This window comes from Pseudorca crassidens, chromosome 13, assembly GCF_039906515.1.
Source record: "Pseudorca crassidens isolate mPseCra1 chromosome 13, mPseCra1.hap1, whole genome shotgun sequence".
Taxonomy (NCBI): domain Eukaryota; kingdom Metazoa; phylum Chordata; class Mammalia; order Artiodactyla; family Delphinidae; genus Pseudorca; species Pseudorca crassidens.
In genome coordinates, this window is record NC_090308.1 from 618758 (window position 1) to 646332 (window position 27575).

The 27575-nt window shown below is 44.9% G+C and overlaps 1 protein-coding gene across 9 annotated transcripts; it reads right to left on the bottom strand.

Moving 5' to 3' along the window:
- Positions 1-1338: 1338 nt before the first annotated feature.
- ERMARD (ER membrane associated RNA degradation) lies at positions 1339-27567 on the bottom strand. Of its 9 annotated transcripts, none has more exons than XM_067701498.1 (18): positions 27483-27567; positions 24397-24565; positions 22926-23065; positions 21869-21970; positions 21488-21577; positions 19207-19304; positions 18628-18764; positions 17142-17256; positions 16100-16202; positions 12554-12583; positions 11830-11898; positions 10229-10402; positions 7496-7579; positions 5859-5935; positions 5190-5315; positions 4657-4875; positions 3687-3800; positions 1339-2510 (listed from the first exon to the last, which is right to left on the bottom strand). In XM_067701498.1, exons 1-18 carry the CDS (start codon positions 27486-27488, stop codon positions 2330-2332), a joined length of 2034 nt encoding a protein of 677 aa, XP_067557599.1. In that variant the 5' UTR covers positions 27489-27567; the 3' UTR covers positions 1339-2329. The 9 variants fall into 9 exon arrangements, 8 of the variants coding, with proteins under 8 accessions (XP_067557599.1, XP_067557598.1, XP_067557601.1 ...); XM_067701497.1 differs by having other exon boundaries at positions 7496-7582; XM_067701500.1 differs by lacking the exon at positions 21488-21577 and having other exon boundaries at positions 7496-7582.
- Between the last annotated feature and the right edge of the window lie 8 nt (positions 27568-27575).

Below are 27575 nucleotides of genomic sequence, written 5' to 3' on the forward strand. Positions count from 1 at the left end.
CATCGGGCTGGCGCCTGCTGGAGCATCTCCTTCTGAAACCGCAGACGCCCACGCAGGACCAGGCTGCTCACGTTCCAAGGCCCAGGTCAGAGACAAAAGGCTCACGTGCCCACACCTCCTCGCCGTGTGCCCACAGGCTTAAGGAGAGCTTCCTACGGCCGGCTGCCCCAAGTACGAGTTGTTTGATTTCTGCAAAATCCACTGACACCACCTAAAGGAGAAAGTTGTAGTGTTACAGCCTCAAGGGCAGCCCCCCCCACTGTCTCGGGGGGCAGGTCAAGCGCCGGGAAGGACCCTTGGCCGTGAGGGTGGGTCTACACGGAGGAAGCAACTGGTAAGTGTGGCCAGGTGGTCAGGGGCCTGGAAGCAACGAGACCGGAAGGCGAGGGCCAGAGGTATCAGAGTGGTTCGTGGGCGTGAGGAGGTGAGTGCACAGCATGCTGACGTCTGTCCCACGAGAGCACCCTCCGCTGGCGTCGGGTGACACGGTGACCTGTGGACACCACACCCCATCACCACGGCACAGAAGCCTTATCCGCTGGGCGGCTCTCCTGGCACCGCTTCCAAGACCTCAGCACGCGCTGCAGCCCCGCGAGCAGCCCCTGGAGGACATGGCGGAGACGGGGACGCTGGGGGCTGCTGTCCACCCGACAGGCGCCCTCCTCTCTGAGCCACCAGGACACATGGTCGATCGAAGAGGCAGGTGAGGGGGGAGCATCGCTGTGAGCCCCTCGGAGCCACGGCTTGTGGGGAGGCTAGGCCCCCAAGGCAGCCCTTACACAGGACTGAGGGCCCGCCCGCAGTGCTGGCCTTGTGTCAGGGAACCAAAGGACCGAGAGGGGCCGCCTGTAATGCGGGTGACCGCCCCCCACGCCCCTGAGGACAGGGCTGCGGCCACAGGCGGGGACTTGGGGGCCCATGGGAAAGGATGCCCATTTCTAGGGATAAAAGTCAACAGAAAACTAGTTACCCAAACTAGGAAGATTGCTAGCGGGAAAGCCCTTTCAGGAATGAGGTTTGGGTCAACCTACCAGGTGAAGACCCACAACCAACAGAGGTGGGCAGCTGAGGGCAAAGGAACGCGATGAGCTGTAGAGCAGCAGCGTTTAACACGAGCTTCCGCCAGCCTAGTGGCCGCGGGGCTCTGCAGATCCTGCACTGGCTGGTGATAGTACAGATCAGTCCATTTTCCCCCTTGCCCGTTCCAGCGCCAACACCAGGAGGGTTAGGGGTGGTTAAGCCTTCGAGCCCACACCCAGGAGGCCGTGACCGACCACAGGAGCACCTCTCCAGAAGTGGACACTTGACGTGGGCGTCTGGCATCACATCAGGCAGAAGCAGGTTTCACTGTCTTTACCCACAAGTTCACTTTACAAGGGGGTTGCAGGTACTGGGCTGGTGAAGCGACAGATGGAACACGGATGGCTGTTGTCACACGGCCCCACCTCCCCAACGGCGGCCTCCACACTCATCTCTGACAGCTGAGAAGCCAGAACAGGCTGTGGGAAGTCCTTCCTGGGAGGCCAGACCTGCCAGCAAGGCTGGAGGAGGCTGTGCATCACGGCAGGTGGGTGCAGCTGAGCACATACAGACTGGGGTTGGGGGCAGCCCTGCAGGGGTTCCTGGAGAAACACAGCCTTGCTGCTGCCACCGAAGCGGACGAGGAGCTTCCTGCAGTAGACACCCAGGGCCTCCTGCGAGGGCTGACCTGGCTCTTCTGGCTGCAGCCCTGGCCCTCACTCCTCCGCCCTCCTGGTCCCTGCACTAAACCCGCCAGACCTGGAAACCTGGGGACGTGCAGACTGTTAGGCGTGCTGCCCAGCGTCTTCCAGGAGCTGTTCCTCCCCAACCCTCTCCCTCGAGATCTGAATCATATCAACCTCACTCTCAGCTCCAGGGACAAGGGTGACCAGCCCAAGCCCTCCCTCTACGCCCCAGTGGCCGGTCCAGGAGTAGACGTCCACCTAGCCTGACTGGTGAGTGCGGGGCAGGGTCTTGGCCACAGCCATCGTTTCAAGATTAGGCCTGTGGCCAGTAAGATGAAGCCGCCCATTCCTGGGTGAGAGCTGGGTGAGAAAAATCTCTTCTCTGGACAGTATGCATTGGGAGATGAGGCCCAAAACTGCTACAGCCATTTGGTTCCCAGGGATTCAGCCTGAGGTTCACACCAACAACTTGGGAAAAGCAAGTCAGGAAACTGCAGAGCAACGGACCTTGTGCCCTGATCAGGCAGTACCTGGAATCCACCCTGCCTTTGGATTTTCAACTCACATGCTGTAAAGTCTACTCAGGTCGGGTTTTCTGATAGATCCCAAAGCATCCTGACTTATTAGACTACTTTACTCGTGGATTTCTTGGCTAAATGTATTAACATTTGTTTCTTCTCACTAAAAGTCCAAATTTTCAACAAGGCCACCTGTGTGAGATTGACAGCTTCATCCCACTTGTTCTTGTCTTGGCTGGTGTAAGCCGCCAGGTTCTCTGTGTACTGCAAGACGGACTTTAAGAACCTGTTTAAAAGAAAGAAATTAATTTCTTTATCTATGCCCTTGTAAAATGCAATAATGATTTAAATGTATCCCCTTCATTTTGAAATTACAACTAAAGTTCTGTAGTTAATTTTTATCTGAGGATTCAAGAAAAAGAAATACATTCAAAACAGAAATGAGAGAATACAAATTGGATGAAGGAGAAGAACGCCGAACTAGAGTGTCACTGGAGGGGATAGACACCCAGACTCCACACAGCTCACAAACTCTCCATCTTTCTCTCCCAAATCCACATATGACGGATGCTCTTAGCTGATGGGACTCGGTTCCAGAAAGGACCTTAGAGGCTGTCTGGACCACACTTACATGTAATAAACCCACAGGACACAGGACCTCGGGGGCTGTGCCTCCTGTTCCCACCCTGATGACCAGCCTCACCCGACGGAGAGAGGGGCCACCCCTTCAAAGGAGATACGTCCCACCTGGAGCAGCTATTGCTGTTGAAAGGCTTTTCCTGAAAGATAATTCGTCAGAAAGTTCACAGGGGAATTACCTCTGACTGATGGGAAGAAGCGCTATTTTCACATTTTCCAAGTTCTCCTCAAAGGTTCCCAAGTAGCCTAAAATTTTCTCCAACTATGAATTTTTGAAATTTTCAAACTTAGGGAACAGTTAAAAGAATAATACGATGAAAATCCACAGACCCTTTGTCTAGAGGCGTAGCTTTCACTTAGGGTGATTTTGCCCCCAGAGGACTGTGGCAACATCTGAGCCATTTTTAGTCATCACAACTGGGGGCTACTGGCATCTAGTGGGTGGAGGGCACCACCCTACAGTACCCGGGGCAGACCCGCGGCAGAGACAGTCCACGGTTTTGAGCCGTGACCTGGCCCCAGGCATCCACACAGCTGCCTGAGACGGTGGCAGCCTCTCCAGCTTCCTCCCGATAACACTGTCTGGACGTTATTCTTACACCAGGGGGAGGAATTCCGAAATCATTCCCATGTAAATCACATTAAATTTTCTGAAACATGTCAGTTTTAAAGGCTCACAAATTTGCACTGAAGTCCACAGAGAAGAACAGTTCAGGACCAGACTGTGGGGTTGAAAAAATCACCAAGAAAATAACCAACAGGAGTGAACATGATTCAGAATTAGCAAAACACAGCTGCGTCTCCTGTATGTGAGGGCACTGACCTTAGATACTGCTGATATTCCGAAGTATTTTTCCCAAGAACCACATGAATGTTGACCAATTCCAGTGCAATCAGCAATAAAATCAGATAAAGCATAGGAGACAGAAGCTTAATACTAAAAATAAAGTAAAAGTTAATAAACGTAAGTATTTATCACCTTTATAAGGAGAAAAATGTTTCACCTAACCAATCCTTCTTTCAAAAGTCCTTAAATCCAAACTTCTCAAAAGAACACTCTTATGTGGACAGCCGTTATCCCAGTGGCCGTGAGCCCTGGCCCCTGCAGGCTGTGTGGGATGCCCCCCAACCTTGGGCCTGAGCTCCTCGCCTGGTTCTGAGCCCACAGGCGCCCTGCCTGCTCTGAGGACCAGGCTCCACCAGGTCGGCACCCGGTCCCTTTGCCCAGTGGCAGCTCCTTCCTTACAAGTCAGCGTTCAGCAAAGGACTCTCCCAAGAGGAGAAACACAAATGGCTTAAACATGAGAATGGGTTCAACGTCTCTGGGACCAAATTCCAGTTAAAGTCAGACTCCAGTCTTCCCGGGAGGAATTTTAAAATATATCCTGTTTTGGGGAAGGATGTGTGATGTAACAGCATCATCTCATAAACTGCCGGTAAGGGTGTAAACTGTATGTAACCTTCCGAAAGCAAAGGAATACTTACTAAAAAGCTTTATAAACGCAGATACCATTCAACCCAGAAATTCTAGGAATTTGTCCAAAATGGTAATTTCATGAGGATGTAGCACATTCTAAAATACACAATGCTGGCATCCCCAGGTAAATCTGCTGTCGTATTTTAAATCCGGGTCCGTAGAACCCATATCCCAAAATTATAAATGGTATTTTTAAGTGACACATATGTAACTTCTCCTGAAAATAAATATTTCTCTGAAGTCAGGGGTAGAAGTGTACCCTGAGGTAAGAGCTGCCCAGCAGAGCTCCTCTAAACGAGACCCGCGAGCCACGCACCTGTGAACCAGGCGCAGGTAGTTCCGCCGCTGCCGGGAGCGCAGGCTCCTGTCCTCCCACTGCCGGCGCCTCAGCTCCGCGCAGGTGGCCACCTGGCCACACACGCGGCGGCAGTGGGCGCCGATCTTCCGGAGCACGGCCAGCACCTCCAGGACGGCTCTGGGGCAGAACAGGGTCCGGACAGGGATGCTGCAGAGCTCACGGAGCAGCTGGGGCCACCTGCAGGGCAGAGCGAGAGTCCCGAGGGCCTACGGTCACCAGTCCTCCGTGGCCTGCACACCTGCCGCGGCCTCCAACGCGGTCTCGGTTTCCTGCTGCAATCGTTACACTGGGCGGGTGTCGATGGTGAGAACAGATCGTGTGTTGTAACGTCCGTCAGACAGACCAACGCACGCACCATCAGGGCTTATCTAATAATTCCTCCTGGGACACAGTGGGATTCTAACACTACCTTCAACGTGTAAGACTTCAAACACAGAAAACTGCGAGGTCGGCGACCCCAAAATACTTCCCCCAGGACACCCCGAACTTACTCCTCAGGGGGAAGGTGCTCCGAGGCGTGAGGAACGCGGTGGGTCTCGGGCACGTGGTGACACAGCTCAGCCACGATTTCTGTGATTAAAGAGTGGCAGGCATTTATTTCAGAATTACCTTCTGATCTGAAAAACAGAAAACATTTAAAGATACATGACAATGAGCAAGATGCAAAATAATATTTATTTCAGTGGTTCGCTGAGCAAAGCACTCAATCTGCAACTCGCTTTCCCCAAAAATACAATGAAAAAGCCACCATCAGAGGGAGAGGTAAAAAGAAACGACACAACACACTGTGGGCGATGCACCTGCTGTCAGAAGATGCCCTGTGACCCTCGAGAGTCCTCCCTCGAGCTGACTCTGCAGTGTGTCCACGCCCACTCCTCTCCTGAGCGTCAGACCCGCTGTCACACCATCCACTAGCCATTTCTGCCAGATGCCACCCTCCTCCCCACAAGGCCTGCCTCTCGTCCCTGTGCCCTTGGTCTCTGCAAACGGTTCCCCCACGACCGGGCCCTGAACCCCCAGTCTTGGCCCTCCAGTCACCAAGACCTAGCAACCCCTCCTTGGGATCTGTCTCCCAACAGGCTTGCCAGAGAAAAAAAAATCGTTCAGAGGCTGACATTCTCAGACCCCCGCGAGGCCTGCGTGACTTGGGGGGCACTCACCGCTGAGCCTCCCTTTCGGATCCTTCAGGCAAAGGCAGCAGAGGCCAAACTCCGATGCTCCTCTCACAGCTCAGCACCTGACAGGACAATGTACAACTGCTTTTCAAAATTTTTAAATAATGTTCTAGAAAACATGTTTTTAAGTTGTTACAGATGTTGTCATCACTTCCAAGAAAAGACATATCTGTAAAATTGTTTCAGATGCCACACTTTAAAACTAGGTGATGGGTCTGTTACTCAATCAAATCAGGTAAAGGAAGGCAGGTGAAATATGGGATTCCAAGGAAGTGTCCAAAATTCTTCTGACACCTCCTGATGAGAGTTGGTCCGTGTCCCCGCCCCTGGTTGGGGCCAGCCATGGCGAATAGCTGTGGCCTTGAGAACACAGGGAGAAGCAGGTCGGAGACGGGCCCCTCCCCTCGTCCCCACCTCTGCTCGGGTGCAGCTGGCCGAGCACCCAGCACAGACTTCCACTTCTCAGATGGGTTCCTGTCCGGCAGAGTCCGTCCCAAATTTATGACCCACAAAAGCACAAGCAAATTAAGTGGTTGTTGTTGATGCCACCAAATGAGGTATTTTGTTACGCAGCTGATATCCTGAGCAGCGGACTTAGAAAGAACAGGATGCAAGATTGGCTGCAGAATAAAAGGTGACTAAATCACATGCGGCAGGAGTACGAGGCCACGGAAAAGGTGAAGGTGCAGAACGCCCACTGTGGGGAAAGGAAGGGGCGTTGACCAGGGACCTGGAAGCAGCAGCCAAGGAGCAGGAAGGCTGGCCCCCCGAAGCTTCTCTTCCTTCCAGAACCTTCCGTCCTTTGCTGAAGCCTCCCTCCCTGAACGCTTCTGGGTCCTCCTTCTAACGGCTTTTGTTCTGGAAGCTCGGAATCACTATGGGCAGACAGTGCGATGCGAGTGGATAAAGGTACCAGAGCAGCCCGACGCGCCGTCGCAAACAGGACCCGCTGACACAGGAACTCAGGCTGATTCCTTCCCGCAAACAGCAAGGACAGAGCGCCGCTGGGTTCTGCTCCTGCACAGCTGCTGCTAACCCCCTCCTGCCTGATGCTACTCAGGACCTGTCTTCTCCAGGCTCGGCTTCTCCCCGGCGCCACCGCAAATCTCCCCAATCCATTCTGTGCTGACTTTACAGCTTCCTTTTAGAATTTCTCAGTTAGCAACTATCATGATTATTATATTCTTGGAGACGACCCCATTTTTGCCCCCTCGTACCGCCTACCATACAGAAAATAAAGTCTCTAGGCTACTCGCCAAATTTAACTTCCTGGTAGAAATGCTTAAGAAAGTTTGTTGCCTGCTTGTTTACCTTACAGGTTAACAAAGGCTGGCCTCATAAAGCTGGCGTCCCTCACCACCGAAAAGCAACACCTGTGACCGATCCCGGGTTACCAGCACTCAGCCACCCATCAAGTACCAAGAACGCCGAGGACACAAACCCCACCACAACCCGAACTGCTGGACCTTAGAAAGACACAGTGGCTTGGCCAAGGCCATGTGTCCAAGGTGAACGCAGGCTACAAAGCCAGCTCTGCGGACTTGCAGCCCGGCTGGACAAGGCCGGCCTGTACCTCTCAAATCTCTGCAACAACTGACCTGCACACGCCCCTCCCCACACACCTGCTTTTTAAGCTGAGAAACTGGATGGCAGCGAGCGCCATAGGCTTCTGCAATGCTCACCAATGCTCTCACTGCTGCTTTTTCCTGCTTTAGAGAAAACAGATAATTGTTACTACAACTTCTGGTCAGGCTCCTACTTTTCTTCTATTGCATCTTAGGTCATTTAAGAGTCCCAATTTCCAATCAGCTTCCTTCACATAATTCTCTCAGCTAAAAGAAAGCAAAACTCTTCATTAAAATAGGTCTAACAAGGCTTCCCTGGTGGCGCAGTGGTTGAGAGTCCACCTGCCGATGCAGGGGACACGGGTTTGTGCCTGGGTCCGGGAAGATCCCGCATGCTGTGGAGCGGCTGGGCCCGTGAGCCATGGCCACTGAGCCTGTGCGTCCAGAGCTTGTGCTCCACAACGGGAGAGGCCGCCAACAGTGAGAGGGCCGCGTACCGCAAAAAAAAAAAAAAAAAACAGGTCTAACATAGTAGTCAAACCATAACCAACAAAATTTTTAAATGAGGCTGATTAACAATGATAAATTACAAAGGCCACTCTGTCCACAATGCAGCAAAACAAGAAATAAATGGGAGAAAAAAAGATGCCAAACAATTGGAAAATGTAAGAGATTCTCCTAAAAAACTAGGACATAAGAATTTAAACATTAAAAATCAATATAACTAAAAGAGGATTACATACTATAAACACTCAATTGCCAAACATACATTTTTAAAAGAGTAAATATAACATTATTTACAGCTGACGCATCTGTATAACTGGAAAACCCAAGGTGGCAGACTATCACCTAGTCAGTGAGCTGAGAGTGGACAAATTTAATACACAAAAGTCAAGAGCTTTCCTACGTATAAGCAGTAACTACCCAGAACTCTCAATAGCACAAAACAACTCATATAGTTAGTCATTACTTGGAGAAGAGATGCACTCAACTTTCACTCACGCAGATACCTACACGGGTGCTACACGGAGCAGAGAGAAACCAGCCCTCACTGTGTGATGAACGTCCGGCGGGGTCGCCAGGACTCACACCTGAAGTCAGTGACGAGCCGGCAGCCACCACAGCACACACGGCTTCTCCCCTGAGACAGGAACCTCAGGAGGGCCTCAGAGCACAGTGGGGACACATGGGGGCCACACCCCTCCCAGGGGCTCAGGGGAGCAGTGGGGGTGGCAGAGGAGGGGGGATGCAGATCTGGGGCACCAGCTTGAGGTAGAGGATTGAACGTGGAGAGTGAAGAGTGGGGACTGGCCTGTGTCAGGGAACAATGTTCAATCTTGCAAAAATGTCAATTACCCCCACATTAATCCATCAGGAGCCCATTCCTGTGGGCTGGTTGGTTGGGCTTGGGCTTTGTGTTTAACTACACAGGTTCACTGGAATAATAACAATTAGAGAAGAGGCAGGACAATTCTGAAGAAGAAGAGGGGCAGGAAAGTAATCTCTCAGATATCAAACCGTACCATGAAGCTTATTAAAGACAGGCAAAGAGAGTCCAGTGCACACAGTATAGAGATATTTATTCTCTAAATGGCGTTTGGCCAACTTGCAAGCAATTTGTTAAAAAAAGAAAAAAAGTACAGCTAGATTCTCTAACTTACTCCCAGCTGAAATAAATTCCAGCTGCATCAATAGATGTAAATCAATAGATGTAAATGATGTAAATTTACATCAACAGATGTAAATCAATAGATGTAAATGATCAATAGATGTAAAAAGCTATAAAACTATACAGGAAAACATATTACATTTATAATTTTGGAAAGCAAAGGGTCTTTTAAGGACTTCAAATGCATAAGTCAGAGAGAAAAAACATCAAAACCTAAAGACTGGTAACAAGCAACACATACTCTGAAAATGGCAAATAAGGCTAATAAACCAGTGAGGAAAATGAAACTGAATAAAACAGAGCAAAGATGTTAACAGGAAGTTCACAAAAGAATTTCAGCATCATAGTTAGACATTTTCCACAGCAGAGAAAATTCTAAATCACCCATCAATGAAGGACAGCTTAGACAAATAATGACACATTGATAAGATGGGGTATCAAGCAGCTGAGACAGAGTAAGGTAGAACAAAGTTGCCAAAAATAAACTGTTAATGAAATGCTAGTTATAAAACAGAGTATGTCCTGCTTGGAACCCGCACTGCAGGCTCATGGAAAGATGTGGAAGCAGAGACACTCAGCTACTGACAGCAGTCACCTCTGGGAGAAGGAATTCCTGAGAACTTTCACTTTTTGTATTAATTATTCTATCCTGTTGGAATTTTGAAACAAATTTTCCCATAATTGTTACATGTACAGTCTGAAAAAAAGATTAAAATATAACTAACAATCTAACCTATTTCTTTTAATATATAAAAGAATTAGTTTATTGACAAATGCAAATATTCTACTCTCTCATTTAATAGTCCTCTGTAAATTTTTCCAATTTATTTAGTTAATCCTGTTTTATACTTTGTTCTCTGGTTTGCAATATCCCATCACTGTTAAAAACACAAGCAAATGTATGCTTAGGAAATAGGCTGAATTATTCTTGGTGAGATCAAGTAATATTGATTTATTTGTTATAGACAATGCCTGTACACATGCACACATGTTCAGATGGAGGTACACTGTACTCACATAAATTAAAAGATGATTAAAATATAATTACATCTGAAAATAAACTACATTCCTTCATAACTTAATGACCGTGAATTTAATTAATTTTCTTTCCTACACATTACCTTAAACACTGATAATAGATCTTCATCAATAAATCTGAGTAAAAGTACAAAGGAAAATGCAAGCAACTGATTGGCTGCTTCTTTCGGAAATTCAGGTAAACTGATTTCCCCGTGGCTTAAACGATCTCTTAGACGGGGACCTTCCTGATGGTTCAGGAAATCCCAGAGAAATTCCTATCAAAAAAAGGACACAGAAAATATTTGGTTAGTATTCTCAGCAGAAAGAAGGAAAGTCCGAAGGCCCAGAAAGGGCAAGCCCAAAACATCTGAGGAGCAGCAATGTTCATTACAGAAAAGTTAGACTGAAAAAGAAAGTCATTCAAGGTCACGCAACAGAAAAGTATCAAGTTACGATAGTCCCTGGATCTCTTGGCTTTATCACTGCACTCGACTACCTCAGGCAGGACTGCACCCCACTAGCTCAGGATGGCCCTGAGGAAACCCCGTCCTCTGTAACTGCACTCCACAGCCTCAGGCAGGACTCCCCTGAGGGCACCCTGCTGTCTGTAACTGCACCCCACCCCTCAGGCAGGACTCCCCTGAGGCACCCTGCTGTCTCTAACTGTACAGCCTGCTCCTCAGGTAGGATAACCTGGGGAGCCCTGTTTCTGTACCTGCTCCTTGGCTGATTGATAAGAACCTAAGAAGTTTGTAGAACTCACCACCAGGGCTGCAAAACTGCTTGCATGGCTCCAGTGCTTAGTAAAAGTACCCTTTCTCATTCTCACCCTCGTGAAAAACGAGAACTGGGTTGACCACATTTGGAAGCTAACTTTCCAATCAATAAAAGAATCCACTGCTGTGCTCCTGCACGGACAACACCATTTTTCTTTCCCCTCATGGCTCTCCTTCTTACATGTCCTTTCTCACATCACTCGTTTACTTCTGAAGCCCTATGAAGACACTGCTTCTTTCTTAATGGCAAAAATCCAAGGACTCTTCCACAACATAGAGGAAAATAAGTCAGAAAACCCAATTTGCTGACCCAGGCAAATTGCTGATGGACAAACAGAATTAGACAAACTACTTCAATCATCCTAATTTCCTGATGGCAGAAAGGACGCCCAGAGAGCGTATGGAATCTGACTAGTGTCACACAGCCGGAACTGGAACCTAGGTTGCTAACTCCCAGTTAAAAGGAGAAAATATGAAAATTCTATTTACAGTCCAAAGTAGTCACTGCAATAACTTCATAAAATACAAAACTGTGATAAATAGAAAATGGCTCTAAATAACTACCTTCTCTCATCCAACACTCTGTCTTACTAGTCGCATCTGACTTTGCTGTCATTCACGAAGCAAATGCAGTCCCTGCTACCAGCGCAATACAAAACCCACAAATTCAAATATTGCTCAGAATCAGGTCAGCTAAGTCATCAGGCCTTAGGAGAAGGACATTTAAACAAAAGCATGAAGCACAGTACCTGAGCTGGGCTCAGAGCCAGCGAAAGACAGTTGCACAGACAATGGAGTTCAGGCATGGGGGCTTCAGAAGCATTTCTTATGGGCACGTCACAAGCCAAAATTAACATCATTTTTGAGAAGTGCTAATCACATCCATAAATACAAGGATGTTAGATCGTAAATGCCTAATACTTTACCATTGCAGGCTCTCCAAGGAAAAGAGGAAGTTGATTGATTTTACCATCATTCAAGTGTTTTGCCAATATCTAAAACACCAAAAAGAAGTAAGGTGATTAACTGGTACATATACAGAACTTTCAGTGTCAAAAGATATTGTACATTTGGTATGACATGCTGTGTAAGTCCAAAGCAGATTAAATGAAATAAGGACAGTCTTAAGAACATAGCAACCACCTGTTCAGAAAAGGTTTTCTCAACCAATACAATGACTTTAGGAAGATATATGTATGTATTCTTAATTGTGTGTATGTGTTTATGTATATTTACATGTATACAGGTGTGTACATGTGTATTCATGTATATGTCTGTGTGCATTTATGTGCATATATATGTATATGTGTATTTGTGTGTTTATGTGTAGTGTGTGTATACAGGTATACGTGTATATTGTGTTTATGTGTATTTGCAAACACTGTGTATGTGTACATGTATATACGTGTGTATATATGTATATATGTATGCTATGGCCTTTCCATAACTTCAGAAGCTAGGTTAATAAGACTGGGTCTCAATTAGTCTGAAAACTATATTCAACACTATCATCACCTTTTTCTTTTTCTTTTTGCTTATATGACTATCAACATTTTCCTGTAAGCATATGATTTATGGCTGATCTTTAATTTTAATTTTAAAAGAATATAATGTTTTATTTGTTTCAAAATACCTTACAAGTTTACTTACCTCATCAAAGGTAGTATAAAGAGCTGTTGACTTCAGAAAAGGAAATAAAAGAAATAATTAAAAGAAAAATACAAGTAGTGTGACACTATTCAAGCAGGAAAAAATTCTAGCACAGGGCCACAAATATGAAACCTCCTTTTGTGTAAATAAATCTTTATCTAGCAACACTTTGGGAAGAATGTCATTGACAACATAAACACAATATAAAAGACATGAAAATACAGCAACCCTGGCAGTCTAGCCATGTTAGAATACTGCTCTAACAAGGACTGTAGCTCAGATACTTCTTTTTTTTTTTTCTTTTCTGTTGAGAAATGTTTTTTTATTGTTCATGGACTACTGATCACAGACAGAAAGCATCTGGCTTATTTGTGACTTCAATCATTAGCTCTCCATTTTAGGTTAATGCCAATATTTGAGAATCAGGCCTGAGTGAAAGCAGTAATAAATACTAGACAGAAATGACAAAAAAAGTCAGAAGTATCATAGTCCAGATTTCCAGAGGTCTGATCTAAATCAGCATATCTCAGCTAACGGGTCTTTATGATCTTATAGATTTGAATTTAAAGTGTATAATTGAGTTTAAGGACTTGATAAGAAAATAGCATTTTTATTTTGCAAATTAAGGGTAAGATGGCTGTTCAATTTCTTCATACAAACTGGGCTTTTAAAGCATACACTTGACTAGCATACTTAAATATTTTACCCTCCAAGCATTTTTTCCCGCTTTGTTTTTTTTAACATCTTTCAGATACCTCTAACACTTACGATGCCACAACTTCACAAATCACTACTCACACAGAGCACTTCTACTGATGGCTGGTATTTGTGTGCAAGTGAGCACAACTGAATATTTTCTCCAACAAATAGCCTTTGTTTTTCATGCTTCTTGGTATAATTAGCCCAGACTTTATAGACACGGCTCGGGGCCAGGCTGCCTCAGCACTCTAATCCCAACTCCACACCTCCTACAAGTGAGACCCTGAGCACCTCCATGCTCAGCTTTCTCTGCAGAAGTGCAAGTGAGGAATGCCCATCTCAAAGGCTGCTGGGGAATTCAGTAGGATTTTACATTCAGGTGCTCAAGAAATGTGTTAAACTTATTAATGCTTATTAACATATTTTCATTTTAATACTATCAAATACTCCTGAACATTTATTACTGTGCAGATGACTCTAAAGCCCATGTATTGCTGACCCTAAAATTTTTTCCAAGCTCTATTCTAAATATTCAATTGCCTACTAAATATCCCCACTACTTCCTCAAAAAAGCTGAACTTTTCATTCATCTCCATAAACGATGTGAATTAACTTCTACCTTTTTTTTTTTTTGCGACGCCGTGCAGCCTGCGGGATCTTAGTTGCCTGACCAGGGATCGAAGCTGGGCCACGGCAGAGAAATTGCGTAGTCCTAACCACTGAACTGCCAGGGAATGCCCAACTTCTACCTTATTTTATGGAGTTGGTATAAATGTCTTATCTCTCACCCCTAATACACACAAGCTTCTAAAAGTCCCTAGGTCTTTGCTCATCTTCATATCCTGCATTGATTCTGAAGAGACCTCATGCCATAACAAGTATTCAATAAATAATTACGGCATTTGCACAGCACTTTATAATTTTCATGTATGTATTGCTTTGTAAATAAATTGATGCTATGTTTATTCTGGATAAAAGCCTGGGCTAAAATTTAAGATATTCTTCGATAAACTACAGCCTCTGTAGAAACAGTCACACTATTTATTTGTGCAGTGAAATGACAACTAAATAACCAAATTCATAGCATCACAGAGCCGTGCAGTGACTGGTCAGGTTACCATGAAGTCAACTGTAAGAGCACTCGAGTGAGAGCTGTGACAACTGGGGCTCTAGTTTCTGCTGGAAGACCCAGGCTTCACTCCACAACACTGGACTGGGCAGAGCCTACATCAAAGGCACCGGGTGTGGGCACCAGCGGACATATATGGATGACCCACTCCAAAGGGGCCTACACCAGAGAGCTCTACAAAAATGCACATAAGGCAAAGCAGAACTGCCTCAAGATAAGACAGAAAGAGAACGCAGAGAAAAGCAGCTGTTAGATCCAAGTAGATGTGGCTCTGGGAGGTCACCACTGTGGCCGGGAGTGGTCAGGCAGGGGACAGTGGGCAAAGTGAGAGGAAAGACACGCATGTTCAGGAACTGGCAAGGAGCTTAAATTATGCTGGGAATCAGAGGGAAAACAAACTGGAGAAAGGCTGAGGCCAGACTCTGACATCCTTACAAGCCATGCAGAAGCGTGAGCCTTGCAGGCAGGCGCTGGGAGCCATGGAAGGTTTCTAAGCAGAGGAAACCATAAAAGACACAGGAATACTCGTGAGTTTAGAAAACAATTAGTGGCAGTGTGAGAATGGATTAGAGAAGGAGAATCATGAAGACTTGTGGAAGATGAGTTACCAGGTGAGCGTGATGGGGAGCCAGGTGAGACCTCAGCACTGAAGGACCACAAGACAAATCAGGGGTAGAACTGATCGGCAGGGCAAGTCCATGAAGAGAATGGAGTGCAGGCAGAGCATAAGATGGTGCTAAAGCTTGGTGCAGAGCAATTCAGAGAATAAGGATAATAAGGAATACCAGAGAACAAATTTGTGGAAGAAAAAATTTGCTCTTCTGAAATAAAGTAAATTTGAGATGCTGGGGAAAACTCATATGAAGATATTCAACGAACAGGTGTAAACCTAACTCAGGAGATCAAAGAACCGTGAGTTAGAGACAATGCCTTGGAGACTGCTGGAACTTAATGCTATAAATTGCCCTCTTGGCACTGCTTTAGCTGCATCAACAACTTCTGCCATGTTGTGCTTTCATTTTTATTAGTTTCAAAGTATTTACTAATTGGTGTTGCTCCCACACAGGTAACAGCTTAAGGCATGGTATTATGTGAGGTCTCCCAAGGAATAAATATAAAGAGAGTACAGGGTTGAGAACAGAATTCTGAGGAATGCCTATATAAAGGGGCACAAAGAGGAAGCTGAACTAGTGAAAGAAACAAGAATCCCAAGTATGGTAGATGCTGCTGTTTGTCCCATAATACATATTCTTCCTTTCCCCTACCTAATGGATTCTCCCATAGCTAACTAGGCCCGTGGCCACCCAGAGACATTGCTAAGCCTCCCTGGCAGTTCTGGCCAAAAGGAAGCAGTATCCTTCGAGAAGGGCATGCTGTAGACCACCCACGGCCCACCTCATGGGGTTACAATAGTACCAGTAAATATGCCTACAGAGGAAACACAAGCATCAACGCATCTGATGACACCATTAGGTTTAAAAGACTACCTGGAAATATGACAGAACCCTCAAAGACAATCACAAATAAAATAAATATATAACATATAAAATCACAATAGGAAGCCACAAAAAATGACAGTCAGGCCTTCCAAAGAAAGTTCTTAGCTAAAAAATTCATTTAACAATAAGCAAAAATATGATATTAAAAGCTTTTAATTAGGCACGGAAAAATGTCAATACAGCAACAACAGTCACCATCAACCATTTAAAGCAGTGTACCTCAGCAGTCAGAAGTCTCTTTGGACATTTGTTAACTGTGGCAAAAACTTTCCTAAGTCCAGTCTCTAGTTGCACCAATAACAATATGGCACAGTCAGCAAACCTGTGAAATTGAAGGAAATAAGCAAAACTTCATGTTTTCAAAGTAAACACTGGCACCAACACCATAATAAGGGTGCTGTATTCCAGATACTACCAATATGTGTCCAAAGCAAGGAGGAGTGACATTACTCACTAATATGAGAAACAAAAACAGAATCAAAGTCTCATTAGACTAGTGACTGTAAAACTATTTTCCAGTGTCTTAATGTATGATGCAACACTTTTAGCAGCTGCAGTAGAATAAAGTGTCATCAAAGATCTGCTAAACTTATTTCTTCACTTCTAAAAAATACTCAGAAACCAGGATTTCAGTGGGTTCTCAAGGTATCCAATCAAATGTACATATCAGGATAAGGTAACTTGAAAGGAAGTAAAGACCACTGACCTCCTGATGCTTCCACTCCTGGGCTTGCTCCCCAGGGAACATAGAGACAAACTGTCATCTTCTTTCTCTCATGATTCTCTAACATTGGACACTATGTTTCAGTCACAGTAAGAACTCAAAAAACTATTAATAAGTTGATTCTGAAAACTGATCATCAGGGAGCTCCCTGGGGGCCTAGTGGCCAGGGTTCCGGGCTTTCACTGCTTGCTGTGGCTCGGGTTCAATCCCTGATGGGGGAACTGAGATCCCACAAGCTGCAAAATGCAGCCCAAGTTTTTTTTAATTTTTAAATAAAAATAAATTCATTAGTTAAATAAAAAATAATTGTCTCTATTAATTGCACAAAAACAGTACAAAAAATAATGTTTAAAACACAGTTACAAGATGCCTTTTAGTTAATTATATGAAGACATTCTATGCTCGGGTCTGCTCTTGAGTCAGTCCCGCTCCTACCTGCTCCAACTCCAATAGCGACAAAGCAGAAAGGTTAGGGTTTTTAGAAGGCCTGGCCTCCAAGCTGCCAATGACCACTATGTAATGCCACACTTCAGGTACCTGTGAGACTTGAAGTTGAGTAATGCAACTTCCCAATATGGCAACATGATTTTTAGTATAAAAGTGGATTTCTTCATCACTTCTTCTAATACTGAAAGTACCTCATAAGTAACATCTGTAAAAATAGCAAATATTTTTAAGCACAACCACATTAATCAACTGAAAAAAAAGGTGTAAACACACTTAGGGAGTGATGCCACTGAGCCGACCTCTTCAGGAAAATAAACCGTGGGCCCTGGGCAGCGTGCCACCTAAGCGTGAGACCACCTGAACTAGCGCCAGGGTTGCAGGTGACCACAGGCACCCTTGGAAAAAGGGAACGTGGGCAATTACATCTCTTTAAGCTACAACAACTTTGAGTAGAGGAGTTCAGGGTCAACAAGCTGACCACACTGACCAAGAAAATTAAAAATATCTTCAGAAGATACAGGAATCAAGTGTGAACCCAAAGGTAAACTATGGACTTAAGGTGATTATGACTTGTCAATGTAGGTTTATCCTTGGTAAAAAATGCACCTTCTGGTGGGAGGTGTTGATAATGGGGGAAGCTATGCGAGGGCGGGGGTGAGGGGGGTGTGGATGGGAAATCTCCACACCTCCCTCTTGATGTTGCTGTAAACTCAGAACTGCTCTACAAAAATAAAGTCTTAAAGAGTATATACATTGGGCTTCCCTGGTGATGCAGTGGTTGAGAGTCCGCCTGCCGATGCAGGGGACGCGGGTTTGTGCCCCGGTCCGGGAAGATCCCACATGCCGCGGAGCGGCTGAGCCTGTGTGTCCAGAGCCTGTGCTCCGCAATGGGAGAGGCCACAACAGTGAGAGGCCCGCGTACCGCAAAAAAAAAAAAGACTATATACATTATTGCCAGTCACCTGACTACCAGAAGGATCCGTGATACAAAAAGGCTAAGGCTGCCGGGACCAAGATGATCCGTACTGTTCCCTCCAGGATTAACATCAGCAAATACAGACACAACACTTCAGCCAAAGTGGAAAAGAATGAGCCTGGAGCAAACACATGGTTTAATTGCTCTTTCAAAGTCCTGTGGCCCCCAACCCCACTAATTTGGTAAATGGCTTTCTCATGAAAAGAAAACAAAAGATGATACAGGAGAACATTTATGCTAGTGGTACTTTTGGCATAAGGATTATGAGTACAAAGACACGAGAGCTAAAAGGAGAAGGGAAAGTGCGTTACAAACTGGTCCAAAGCCATCTGTATGCCAACATATCTGCACGATGAACTAACTTTATCATTAACGTTGAGTCACGTAGCCATGGCCCTCAGATAACCCCGGGGGCACTGTGGGAAGAGGTAAGGGTTGATGTGGCCAAATTTAAGAGGTTCTTCATGAAACTTTCAAAGGCATCTTGCCCCTGGAGAATAACTGTTCCACCTACAGAGTTCAAGTCTCAATGCTATTTAATAACTCTATAAATATCTTTACAGAGATATATTCAGGAAAAATGTGGCATGTGGTACTTACCAGGGAAAACGATCAAATCCTCTAAGCTTCTAAGAGTTATGAAAGGTCGATGTGCCAATGTGAACTTAGTTTGTTGAAGGTAACCCTTTAGTAGTTGACCCAATCCTGCTGTCAGCAATATCATCATTGAACAGTATCTAGTGGGAAATACCATAGAGATCCATTAGAGAAATGAACTCAGCACACATACAAAAAGCTCTACTTTCAAAAACAAGAAGTTTAAAATTAAGAAAATAAAACAGCATTAAATCGCAGGAAACTCCACGGGCTGTGGGGATGGAGCTGTGCAGTGGTCGGGAGGACCAGTGGCATCTCAGAAACCTGTGAGCTTGAACCTCGGGTCTCCCACACACCAGGGTGCTGTGCCCGTCACCACCTGAGCTTCTGGGGCGCAAGTCAGCGAAATCATAACCCTATCACGCCAGTCATTCTGCCACTAACATTCAGTTTTATCTTCAAAATCTTGTCCCCAAACTCTCATTCTTCTCAAAATACATCTTTCCTTGATGTGAAATTCAAAATAAAACAAACTCTTAAGTATATCAAAAAAGAGAGAGAATCCCTCCCCCAGCATCTTACTTTGGAGGAATCTCCTGAGGTGCCGCGAAGCCGTGCCACAGAACGTTGCGAAGGTTGAGTCCACGCGGAGAGCCCACGAAGACCTTGAGCACGTCCATCTAGGTAGTGAGGGGGCAGATCACCGGGTCACTGAGTAAACCAATACAACACTGGGATTATGTGAGCTCTCTTCTTGGAATTAATGGAACCAACGGTATATAGTAATGATAACAATAATAATAGACCGACACTTGCTGAGCATTCAACATGTCAGACACATTTTGTGTTTATTTGTTACTCACTCACCCTCAGGACAACCTCTGAGGAAAGTACTATTATTCCCACTATGCAGAAGAGAAAAATATAAGCAAGGAGAGGTGAGACCAAGGTTTCAGAGGCCACAAAGCCACAAAGAGGGATGAGATGCCACCCAGGCTACACTGCTTTCATACCATACATCAACATGGCCAGTATCTAGATAAAACAAAACAGAAAGTGATAAACAGAAACTCCACAGTAAACAGCGCGTGCTCGTGATAAAATACAGAGGGCAGTGACGAAGAGCCAGACCAAGAGGCGCCAGCCTCTTCTCTGACTTGAAGCTCACCGTTCACCTGCTCTGTCCCTCCATCTACAAAGCAAAGACCCTCCCAATACAAGGACCCTGCTTATCAGACTGCAATAACTATACCTTTCCATGGGCTACCTCTGGGTCTGGAGCACCACACCTTAGGAGATTCAGAAAAACGGAAGCCGTTCAGAGACTAAAAGAACTCAACCCCACGTCACATGAAAGAAGAGCTGAGCCTCCAGGAGACTCAGGAGAGGACTGAAGCTGTCTTCATGCAACTTAAAGACTCGCTGGGAAGAGGAAACAGATGCATTCTGGACTTCCCTCAAAGGGCAGGACGTTTATAAAGAGGGGTTTCAACTCAATGTCAAAAAGCTTGACAGCCGGTCCTTTGACGCTATTCTGGGAAGTCTTGGCTCTACACTAATTTTAAATACTTTACTATTACCTTAATTAAATGTTAATGACTATAATATTAAGAATTTAATATTGATTTAAATTTAGTATTATTTTAAATTAATTGTTCATACCATCTGGGCAATCAGAAATATATATGCGAATCAACTAGGAAAATTATCTGGGAGCTAAAAGGGCTGCAGGTAGGCAAAAGGCTCACTGCACAACACAGGCAGAAAATAAAGAGCAGAAGAAAACGACGGAACTTAAGAATTCAGCATGACACCAAGCAGTCTGTATTTCCCTCCACACCCTCCACCAAAGAAAACAATCCTTAAGCTGACAAGGGGTAAGGAACCACCACCGTAAGAGTGGGAAAGCTCTACTGACAACGGATTTCTTAATGTCTTGTTTGTAGTGTCCTCCCGGCTTGGCACTACCCTGGCTTCCCCCTTCACCTCAGCCCAGCCTTATTCAGTTGCCTGAAGGTTATTCACTGGTCTTAAACGATCTTGATCATGTGGCCTCTAGAAGGTTTGAGAACGTACATAGCTCTGCATGTTTTTTAATTGGCATCTAAATTTTTTTTCCACGGTAAGTTTGAACAGCTGCAAAAGGTGTAATTTCTCGGATGTTAAAAATATTGATCTTTTTAATAATAAAACTATAATATCACTCTTTAAAGGGTTAAAATTTTATTCTAGAATAAGTATTATAATCTATAACTTGCAGAATTAGCATTATAATTAATACATAATTAGTGGATCAAAAGACTTCAAATTGCTCATTTGCCTGGCCCCCCAGAGGTTATTGTATCACAGGCTATCCCACCAGAGGTCATCACATCAAAGGTTACTACTACACCTGAGGCTCTTAGACCTGAGGCCCTCACACCAGCAGTCATCACAACAGAGGCTATTATCAAACCACATTAACACTCAGGACAAGAGGGAGGTGTGTCTTTTGGCTGGAAAGGGGATGTGGGAAAGGAAAATATGCTTGAATCACTGAAATTAATTTTTTCCTAACAGAGCATCAATTTTTTTTTTTTTTGCGGTACGTGGGCCTCTCACTGTTGTGGCCTCTCCCGTTGCGGAGCACAGGCTCCGCACGCGCAGGCTCAGCGGCCATGGCTCACGGGCCCAGCTGCTCCGCAGCATGTGGGATCCTCCCAGACCGGGGCACGAATCCGTGTCCCCTGCATCGGCAGGTGGACTGCCAACCACTGCACCACCAGGGAAGCCCAGAGCATCAGTTTTTGAAGAACAGAAGTACAGCTAACATCGACTGTTTTGCGCTGTGTCTACTCCATCAGGTTTAGGCAAACAAGCTTACCACAGACTGCCCAAAGACTTGAGAGAGCTCCTCAGATGCAATCAGATCTCTTAAAAGAAAGGGGCATTCCTTCCTAATCAGTAAATACACCTAAAATTCAAACAAATATTGTGTAACAATCGTATTATGAGTCAGATGATGTTAACAAAAAAATCGCCCATAAAGCAAGTGTCTGTACAAATGAGAGGACAAAAGTACCGAAGACACTGACGTTTTTGATCTCATAATCATTCAAAAAGAAAAATATTTAAAAAATCTATGCTAAGTGATTGTATAGGAAAACAATACTTAAAATCAAGAAATCTGAGCTAAACTGCAAAACAGGTTAATGTTCTTTCTGATACTTTACTGGACCAACAACGAAAGAGTCCTCACACTTACGTCACCCAGGGCTCGCTCCAGACATGATGTCAGCTTCATTAAGCTAAGAGAAATAGCAAGAGATTGAAGACTTCCCAAGGCATCAAACATTTCAGGAAATAACTGTTTAGAATAAGACATATGTTAGAATTCGTGTTCAATAAGTATTATTTCTCAAAGGCACAGTTCTATTAATGAAGTTCAAACCTCTGATGATTTCAATTGGCATATTTTAATGACTTTTTTGGTATAGGTAAACATTTTCTATATAACAATATCCAAAGAATCAGAGAGATGTTTAACTCGTTAGACGTTCAATATCTAAGGAGTTTTTGGAAAGTTCTTTATTTACTTAAATGTTTATTAAAAGCAATACATCTGGCGTAACTGTAAATTGAAAGGTCAAATATTTTGACCTAATCTTATTGCCCATTTTGATTAGTTCTTAAAAATAGGTAAACATAAGGCAGCTCAGCCTGCCACTTAAGGGAGCTACTACACAGGGAAAAGGGAACACCCTTGACCCTCCATTAGGAAATCCAGAGTATTTTAGAATTAGACTCTTTTATAGTTACTGCTCTACTGTAATAATTTAATGTTCCAAGTGAAATGGTTGGTTTGAACCAACCACCAAACCAACCATCAAGCCATCCAAAACAAGGTTTGGGCCCCAAGCAATTCCTCCTCCCTTCTATTCGCCCTCAACAAGCCAAGCATCCCCACCTCCGGTCTCCCGGTCTCACCGTCTCAAGAACACCTTACTACCAGTCTGTAAAGTCTTTCTTTTTTTCTGGAGCTGTCCATTTTTCTCTGTCCCAGGACGAGCACCCATGCACCAACCCACGTCCCTAAACCCCAATCCTGACACTGCATCCAAAAACTTCCTTTGGTCAAAGGATGTCTCAGCTCAGGCTCTGCGGGCTTTGCCAACAGCTCGAACTTTGCCTTGCAACACTCAAGCCTTCTTACAGCTGAGGGCCCAGAGGATGGAGGAGACCCCTTTAAAATCAGCAAGTACTAAGGACCTCTAAGTGGAATCTGAAGTCTTTTATTTCTAAAGGTTGTTAAAAAGCCGAACCTCTGGAACACCTGTCCACTGGAACCCCGATGAATATCGCGTCTCAAATTGCCCCTTGGTCAGAGACGACAGATGTAAGTGGACAGCCTGGCACACAGGGCCCAGCAGCCTCACGCTTCCCCCGTAATCCAGACCCTGGGCTTCAAGGATAAGAAAGCAAGTTAGTACCACAGCTCCACATCGTGTGATGCAAATGCCTAAATCATCAAAGAAAAAGGGCTTTAATTACGAAATTTCCATAAAGTTGGCAACCAGTTTATAATTGGACTTACAATAAAGATACTCATGTTGTTGAAAATAAGTTACATAGTGTTTATCTGCTTATAAAAGAAAAACTCTCATTAGCGAGTTTGAAAAATAAAGGTTCAAATATTTTTTCATTTTTTCAATCTCTTTATCTGTATATAAGTTTGTACAAAATCAGCTTCATGTTGTTATATATAATATTTTAACTTGACTTTTTAATGTAACATTATTAGACTATGAGATTTCCAATGACATTATTAATAATTATTATTATTATTTTGGAACATATTTAGAATATGAATTTTTGGTTTTGTTGTTTTGGTAAGTTTTGGTTGAACATTCACATGGTTCACGACCAAAAAATATAAAACGGTGAAAGTCTCCCTCCTGCCACCAGTTCTCCTTCCTATAGCAGCTACTGTTATAAATTCCTTGGGTGTATTTAGAAATATTTATACATACACAAGCAAATAATACATGTATGTGCTCCTCCTATTTTTTCACTCAGCCATACAGCTCAGAGAGATTTCTGGATCAGAAAGATGGGCCTCCTCACTCTTTTTCACCACTGCATAATATTCCCTTGCATGCATTTTTTTTTTCCCATAATTTATTTAATCAATCCACTACTGCTTGACATTTGGCTATTTCCAGTCTTTTTTCTTTCTTTCTTTCTTTCTTTTCTATTACAAAATGCTGCAGTAACTTGGCACAAACACACGTTCATACCTGTGACTGGGCCTGTCTTGTACGTTCCTGGATGGAATTGCTGGGCCACAGCACATTCCCTTATAATTTTTACAATTATTATTATTTTTCCCATCCCACATCCCTACTTCAAAAGACATACAAGAATGCCTGGAAGACATTTAAAATAATTGTATATATCACTGGTCATTCTACACCCTTAATTCTTATGACTTCTATCTTCTTCCCTCTTCCACCTGGATCACAGGCCGTAAGCTGAGAGCCCCTCAGCCCTCACTGCCTCCCGACCCCTTCCTCCTCACACCTGGTTTTCAGAGCCCAGCTTTCCCTTAACTCTCCTATGCTTCTCTGCCTCATTCCCTCTTTCCACACCGATTCCTTTTCTCTTTCAAATTAAGGCTGTACTATAACATCTCCTAACCCAAAAAGCAATGAGCAGAGAGGGAAATTTTACAGGTCAAGACATTTTAAATGCAACAGTATTGACGGGCATTTGGGCTTCAGAGAAAGTACAAACCTGATTCTGTATAAACCACACAGTCTGTAATTGTCGTCCAGCATACTTCACCATTTTGAGTTACAATACTACTGATATCGCAATTTTCTCTGGCTTCAAACCCGAGTTTACAAATCATATCATACACTGAAGGAGAAAGACACGTGGTAATAGGATCCTCTATTAATATCTGAAATATAAAACATAAAACACTGTTTAACATGAAGTAAAAATTAATTTTAGTATATATTTAAGTCGCATGAAAATTCTATTCTGTCTATTCTGAGTATAGAATATACTCAGGTATAGCTACTGCGTTAATACACTTTCCGAATGTCATGAGAACTATATGATTAAAACATTGTGATTAAATGTTAACTAAAGATTACTTATGCAAATATTTCTAAGTAAATGCTTAAAGATTTTTAATTACTTTATTAATCATAGTATTTAAGAATTTACAGAAGCTCAGTATATTTTATGGATAGTGCCTTATTCCTTTCAGCATTCTTTTGCTATCCCAAAGTTATCAAAATAAGCATTTTTTAATGAGGAGTGGGAAAACAGAAAATCAAGCATAATGAGTTAAAAGAGAAGGAAAAACCGTAACTCTGACTCCCTATATGGTGTAAAAAGCAGCACACCACACTGCTTTTCCATGAAGGATTAAATAAAACCAAATTTTCATAATTTTCCCGACATTACATGAAGCTCATCTTATAAAGCTGCAAAGAGATCACATTCTAGGTCTAAAACTGACCTGGGGTCTTTATGTGATGTACCAAGTTCAGGGGTCTCTGTGTTCTAACATCAGTAAGTCCTGGCAGCTCCCTGATTTGGAAGCCAGCCAGCTTAAGTTCCTCCATCCCGGTCAGCATCACCCTGTTATCCTGCCCGCTATTCCTGTCCCCAAAGGCTTCACTTCCCCCTCTCAGGCCTGACTGTCAACCAATCCTTTCAGGCCCTAGCAGGTGAGGTGCTGCCCGAGAGACTCGTGTGGAATGTTCAGTGGTCCTCTGGGACACCTGCTCAGCCAGTCGGTGCACACCCCTAGGAGCACTGCGGGACGGCAGGGGAGAGGGAACTTGCTCCCGCTGCCTGCAGCCTGGGGCTTCCTGTGCGCTTCCTATTCCTTTGAGCACCGCCCTGCAGCAGCAGCTGAACTCAGTCTGCAGTCTTCCCGACACCTGTAGGCCCAGCTTTACCACCGAATGCCCACCACAGACATACCACCATGCGTCAGTGCCTTCCCTTCAGAACTCTGTTTCCCAGACTTGCCAGGCCCTTACACGTAGCTGGGCAGCACAGTTTCCTCCTTAGACCCCTGAGTTTCAGCCAGGCAGGGGCCCTCCTCTAAGTTTCTAAGCTCTAAAATTCCGACCACTTCCCTTAGCTCCCTCAGTCCTAGGGGGAGTGACTGCTTCCCGCAGCTGCCGTGTCCACAATACTACTTGCAGAGATCCCTTTTTATCCTTTCAGATAACTAGTTAACAATTTTTACCTAGTTAACTCTTTATACCAAATTATCTTAGTGCAAAAACTAGTGTGGTTTGTCTCTGGACTAACACAGAAATATAACTCTAAAAGGTCACATTCACATCAAAAGGGACTCCTTGCATTTTTAAAAAGGATTCGAACTCTAAAGGAATGAGCTGTAGTTCTGGAGTGACAGGTGACAGACAGAATTGATATTTCTGCACAAAAGCCCATCTACTCCACTAGCAGAATGGGCCCTGGATTTGGCACCTGAAGTTGTAAAAAGGGTTCCTTTTGGTTGTAGGCACTGGATCGACACACTTGTCCCTAAGACTCAACCAAACAGTAAGATCTTAGAGCACAGAGACCACGCCTTACACAATGCTGTAACCCCAGGACACAGCATAGACCCTGGCACACAATAAATGAAAAATAAGAGTTACATGAATGATTGGCTCCTCCTACCCTGAGCTGCAATACACCTCTCCAGGTCTCCAAGACCTTCAGATCTGAGGAATGGCTATATGCTACCCCTACCAACACACATACAATTCTACAAGTTGGCTTCTAGGTTAACTTTTAAGCCCATACTCTGTTGGACAATAAAATCCAACCTCAAATCAACAAACATTAGATGCTGCAATGCTCTGTCACTCATGACAATAAATACATCATCCTGTGTATTACACTCAGGAACATGCCTGTCCCCCCCCAGAAGCCAGAAACCCTGCATGTTTATGTACATGTGTGTGCACCTCCCACGCCCTTTTTGATACTTCAGTGTCTTGTCCAGAGCAGCATGGGGTAGTGCAAACGGCCTGTGCTTGACAGCTAGAATGATCTGAGTTTGAATCCTTTCTCAGACTCTTTACCTCTTGCCTTGAAAACGTTACTTAACATACCCGAGGCTTTTAACTGTAAAGCGGTGCAAAATATTATCGCCTTCTCTGGTTGCAGTAATTAGAGATGATACTTGAAAAGCACCTGGCACACAGTACTCAGAAAGCAGCAGCTAGTGCTAAAACTGCTGACAGATGACTGACATTGAACTCCCCGAGGCAGGAATGTAAGTAAAATCCTTATTTTGAGGCAACCCCACTGAATCCGATCTACGGTCAGTTAATGAGACCCTTGTGATTTAGTTTTACGTTATCAAAATGGCCTAAAAATGTCCAATGTAATTCTGACTTGCAAATGTGAGCCAGAGGCGAGTATTCCTACACATACTTCCCACACTGCTCAGGGTACCACCTAGCGAAAACTTCCCTTGGGGCGAAAACCAGTCAGAACAAAAACTATAACCAACGGCGCGTTGTGCGTGCACGACCCGGCCCCGGTGAACAGCTCCGGGCCGTGGCTGTCGCGGCCACAGAGCCTCCACACGCGCGCAAGGCGTCCCCTCGGCCCCCACACCACGTCCTCGCGGACTGCAGCCGGGACCTCGAGCCCCAGGAACGACGTGGGGTCGGGCGGCGCCAAGAAGCAGGAGGGCGGGGCGGGACGGGTCCAGCAGGCGCCACCCAGCGCAGGCACGGCCGCCCTCCGCCGCGGCACCGGCTGCGGCCCGGACGGCGCTTCCCGCGCCGCACCCCGAGGGGCGCGCTCAGGAGAACCGGCGACTGCAACTCTACCTCCATGACTTACGGCTCCTGTCCACGGCGCCGAGGAATGACGCAAGCCACGCCATGCCACGTCACGTTACGTCACGGCCCTCCCTGCGGCGC

Coding starts and splice junctions, on each gene's coding strand:
- ERMARD (XM_067701497.1), bottom strand. Junction 3,801..4,656: donor TACCTGCGCCTGGTTCACAG/GTGCGTGGCTCG, acceptor CTTTATTTTTAG/TATTAAGCTTCTGTCTCCTA. Junction 2,511..3,686: donor GAATATCAGCAGTATCTAAG/GTCAGTGCCCTC, acceptor TCTTTTAAACAG/GTTCTTAAAGTCCGTCTTGC.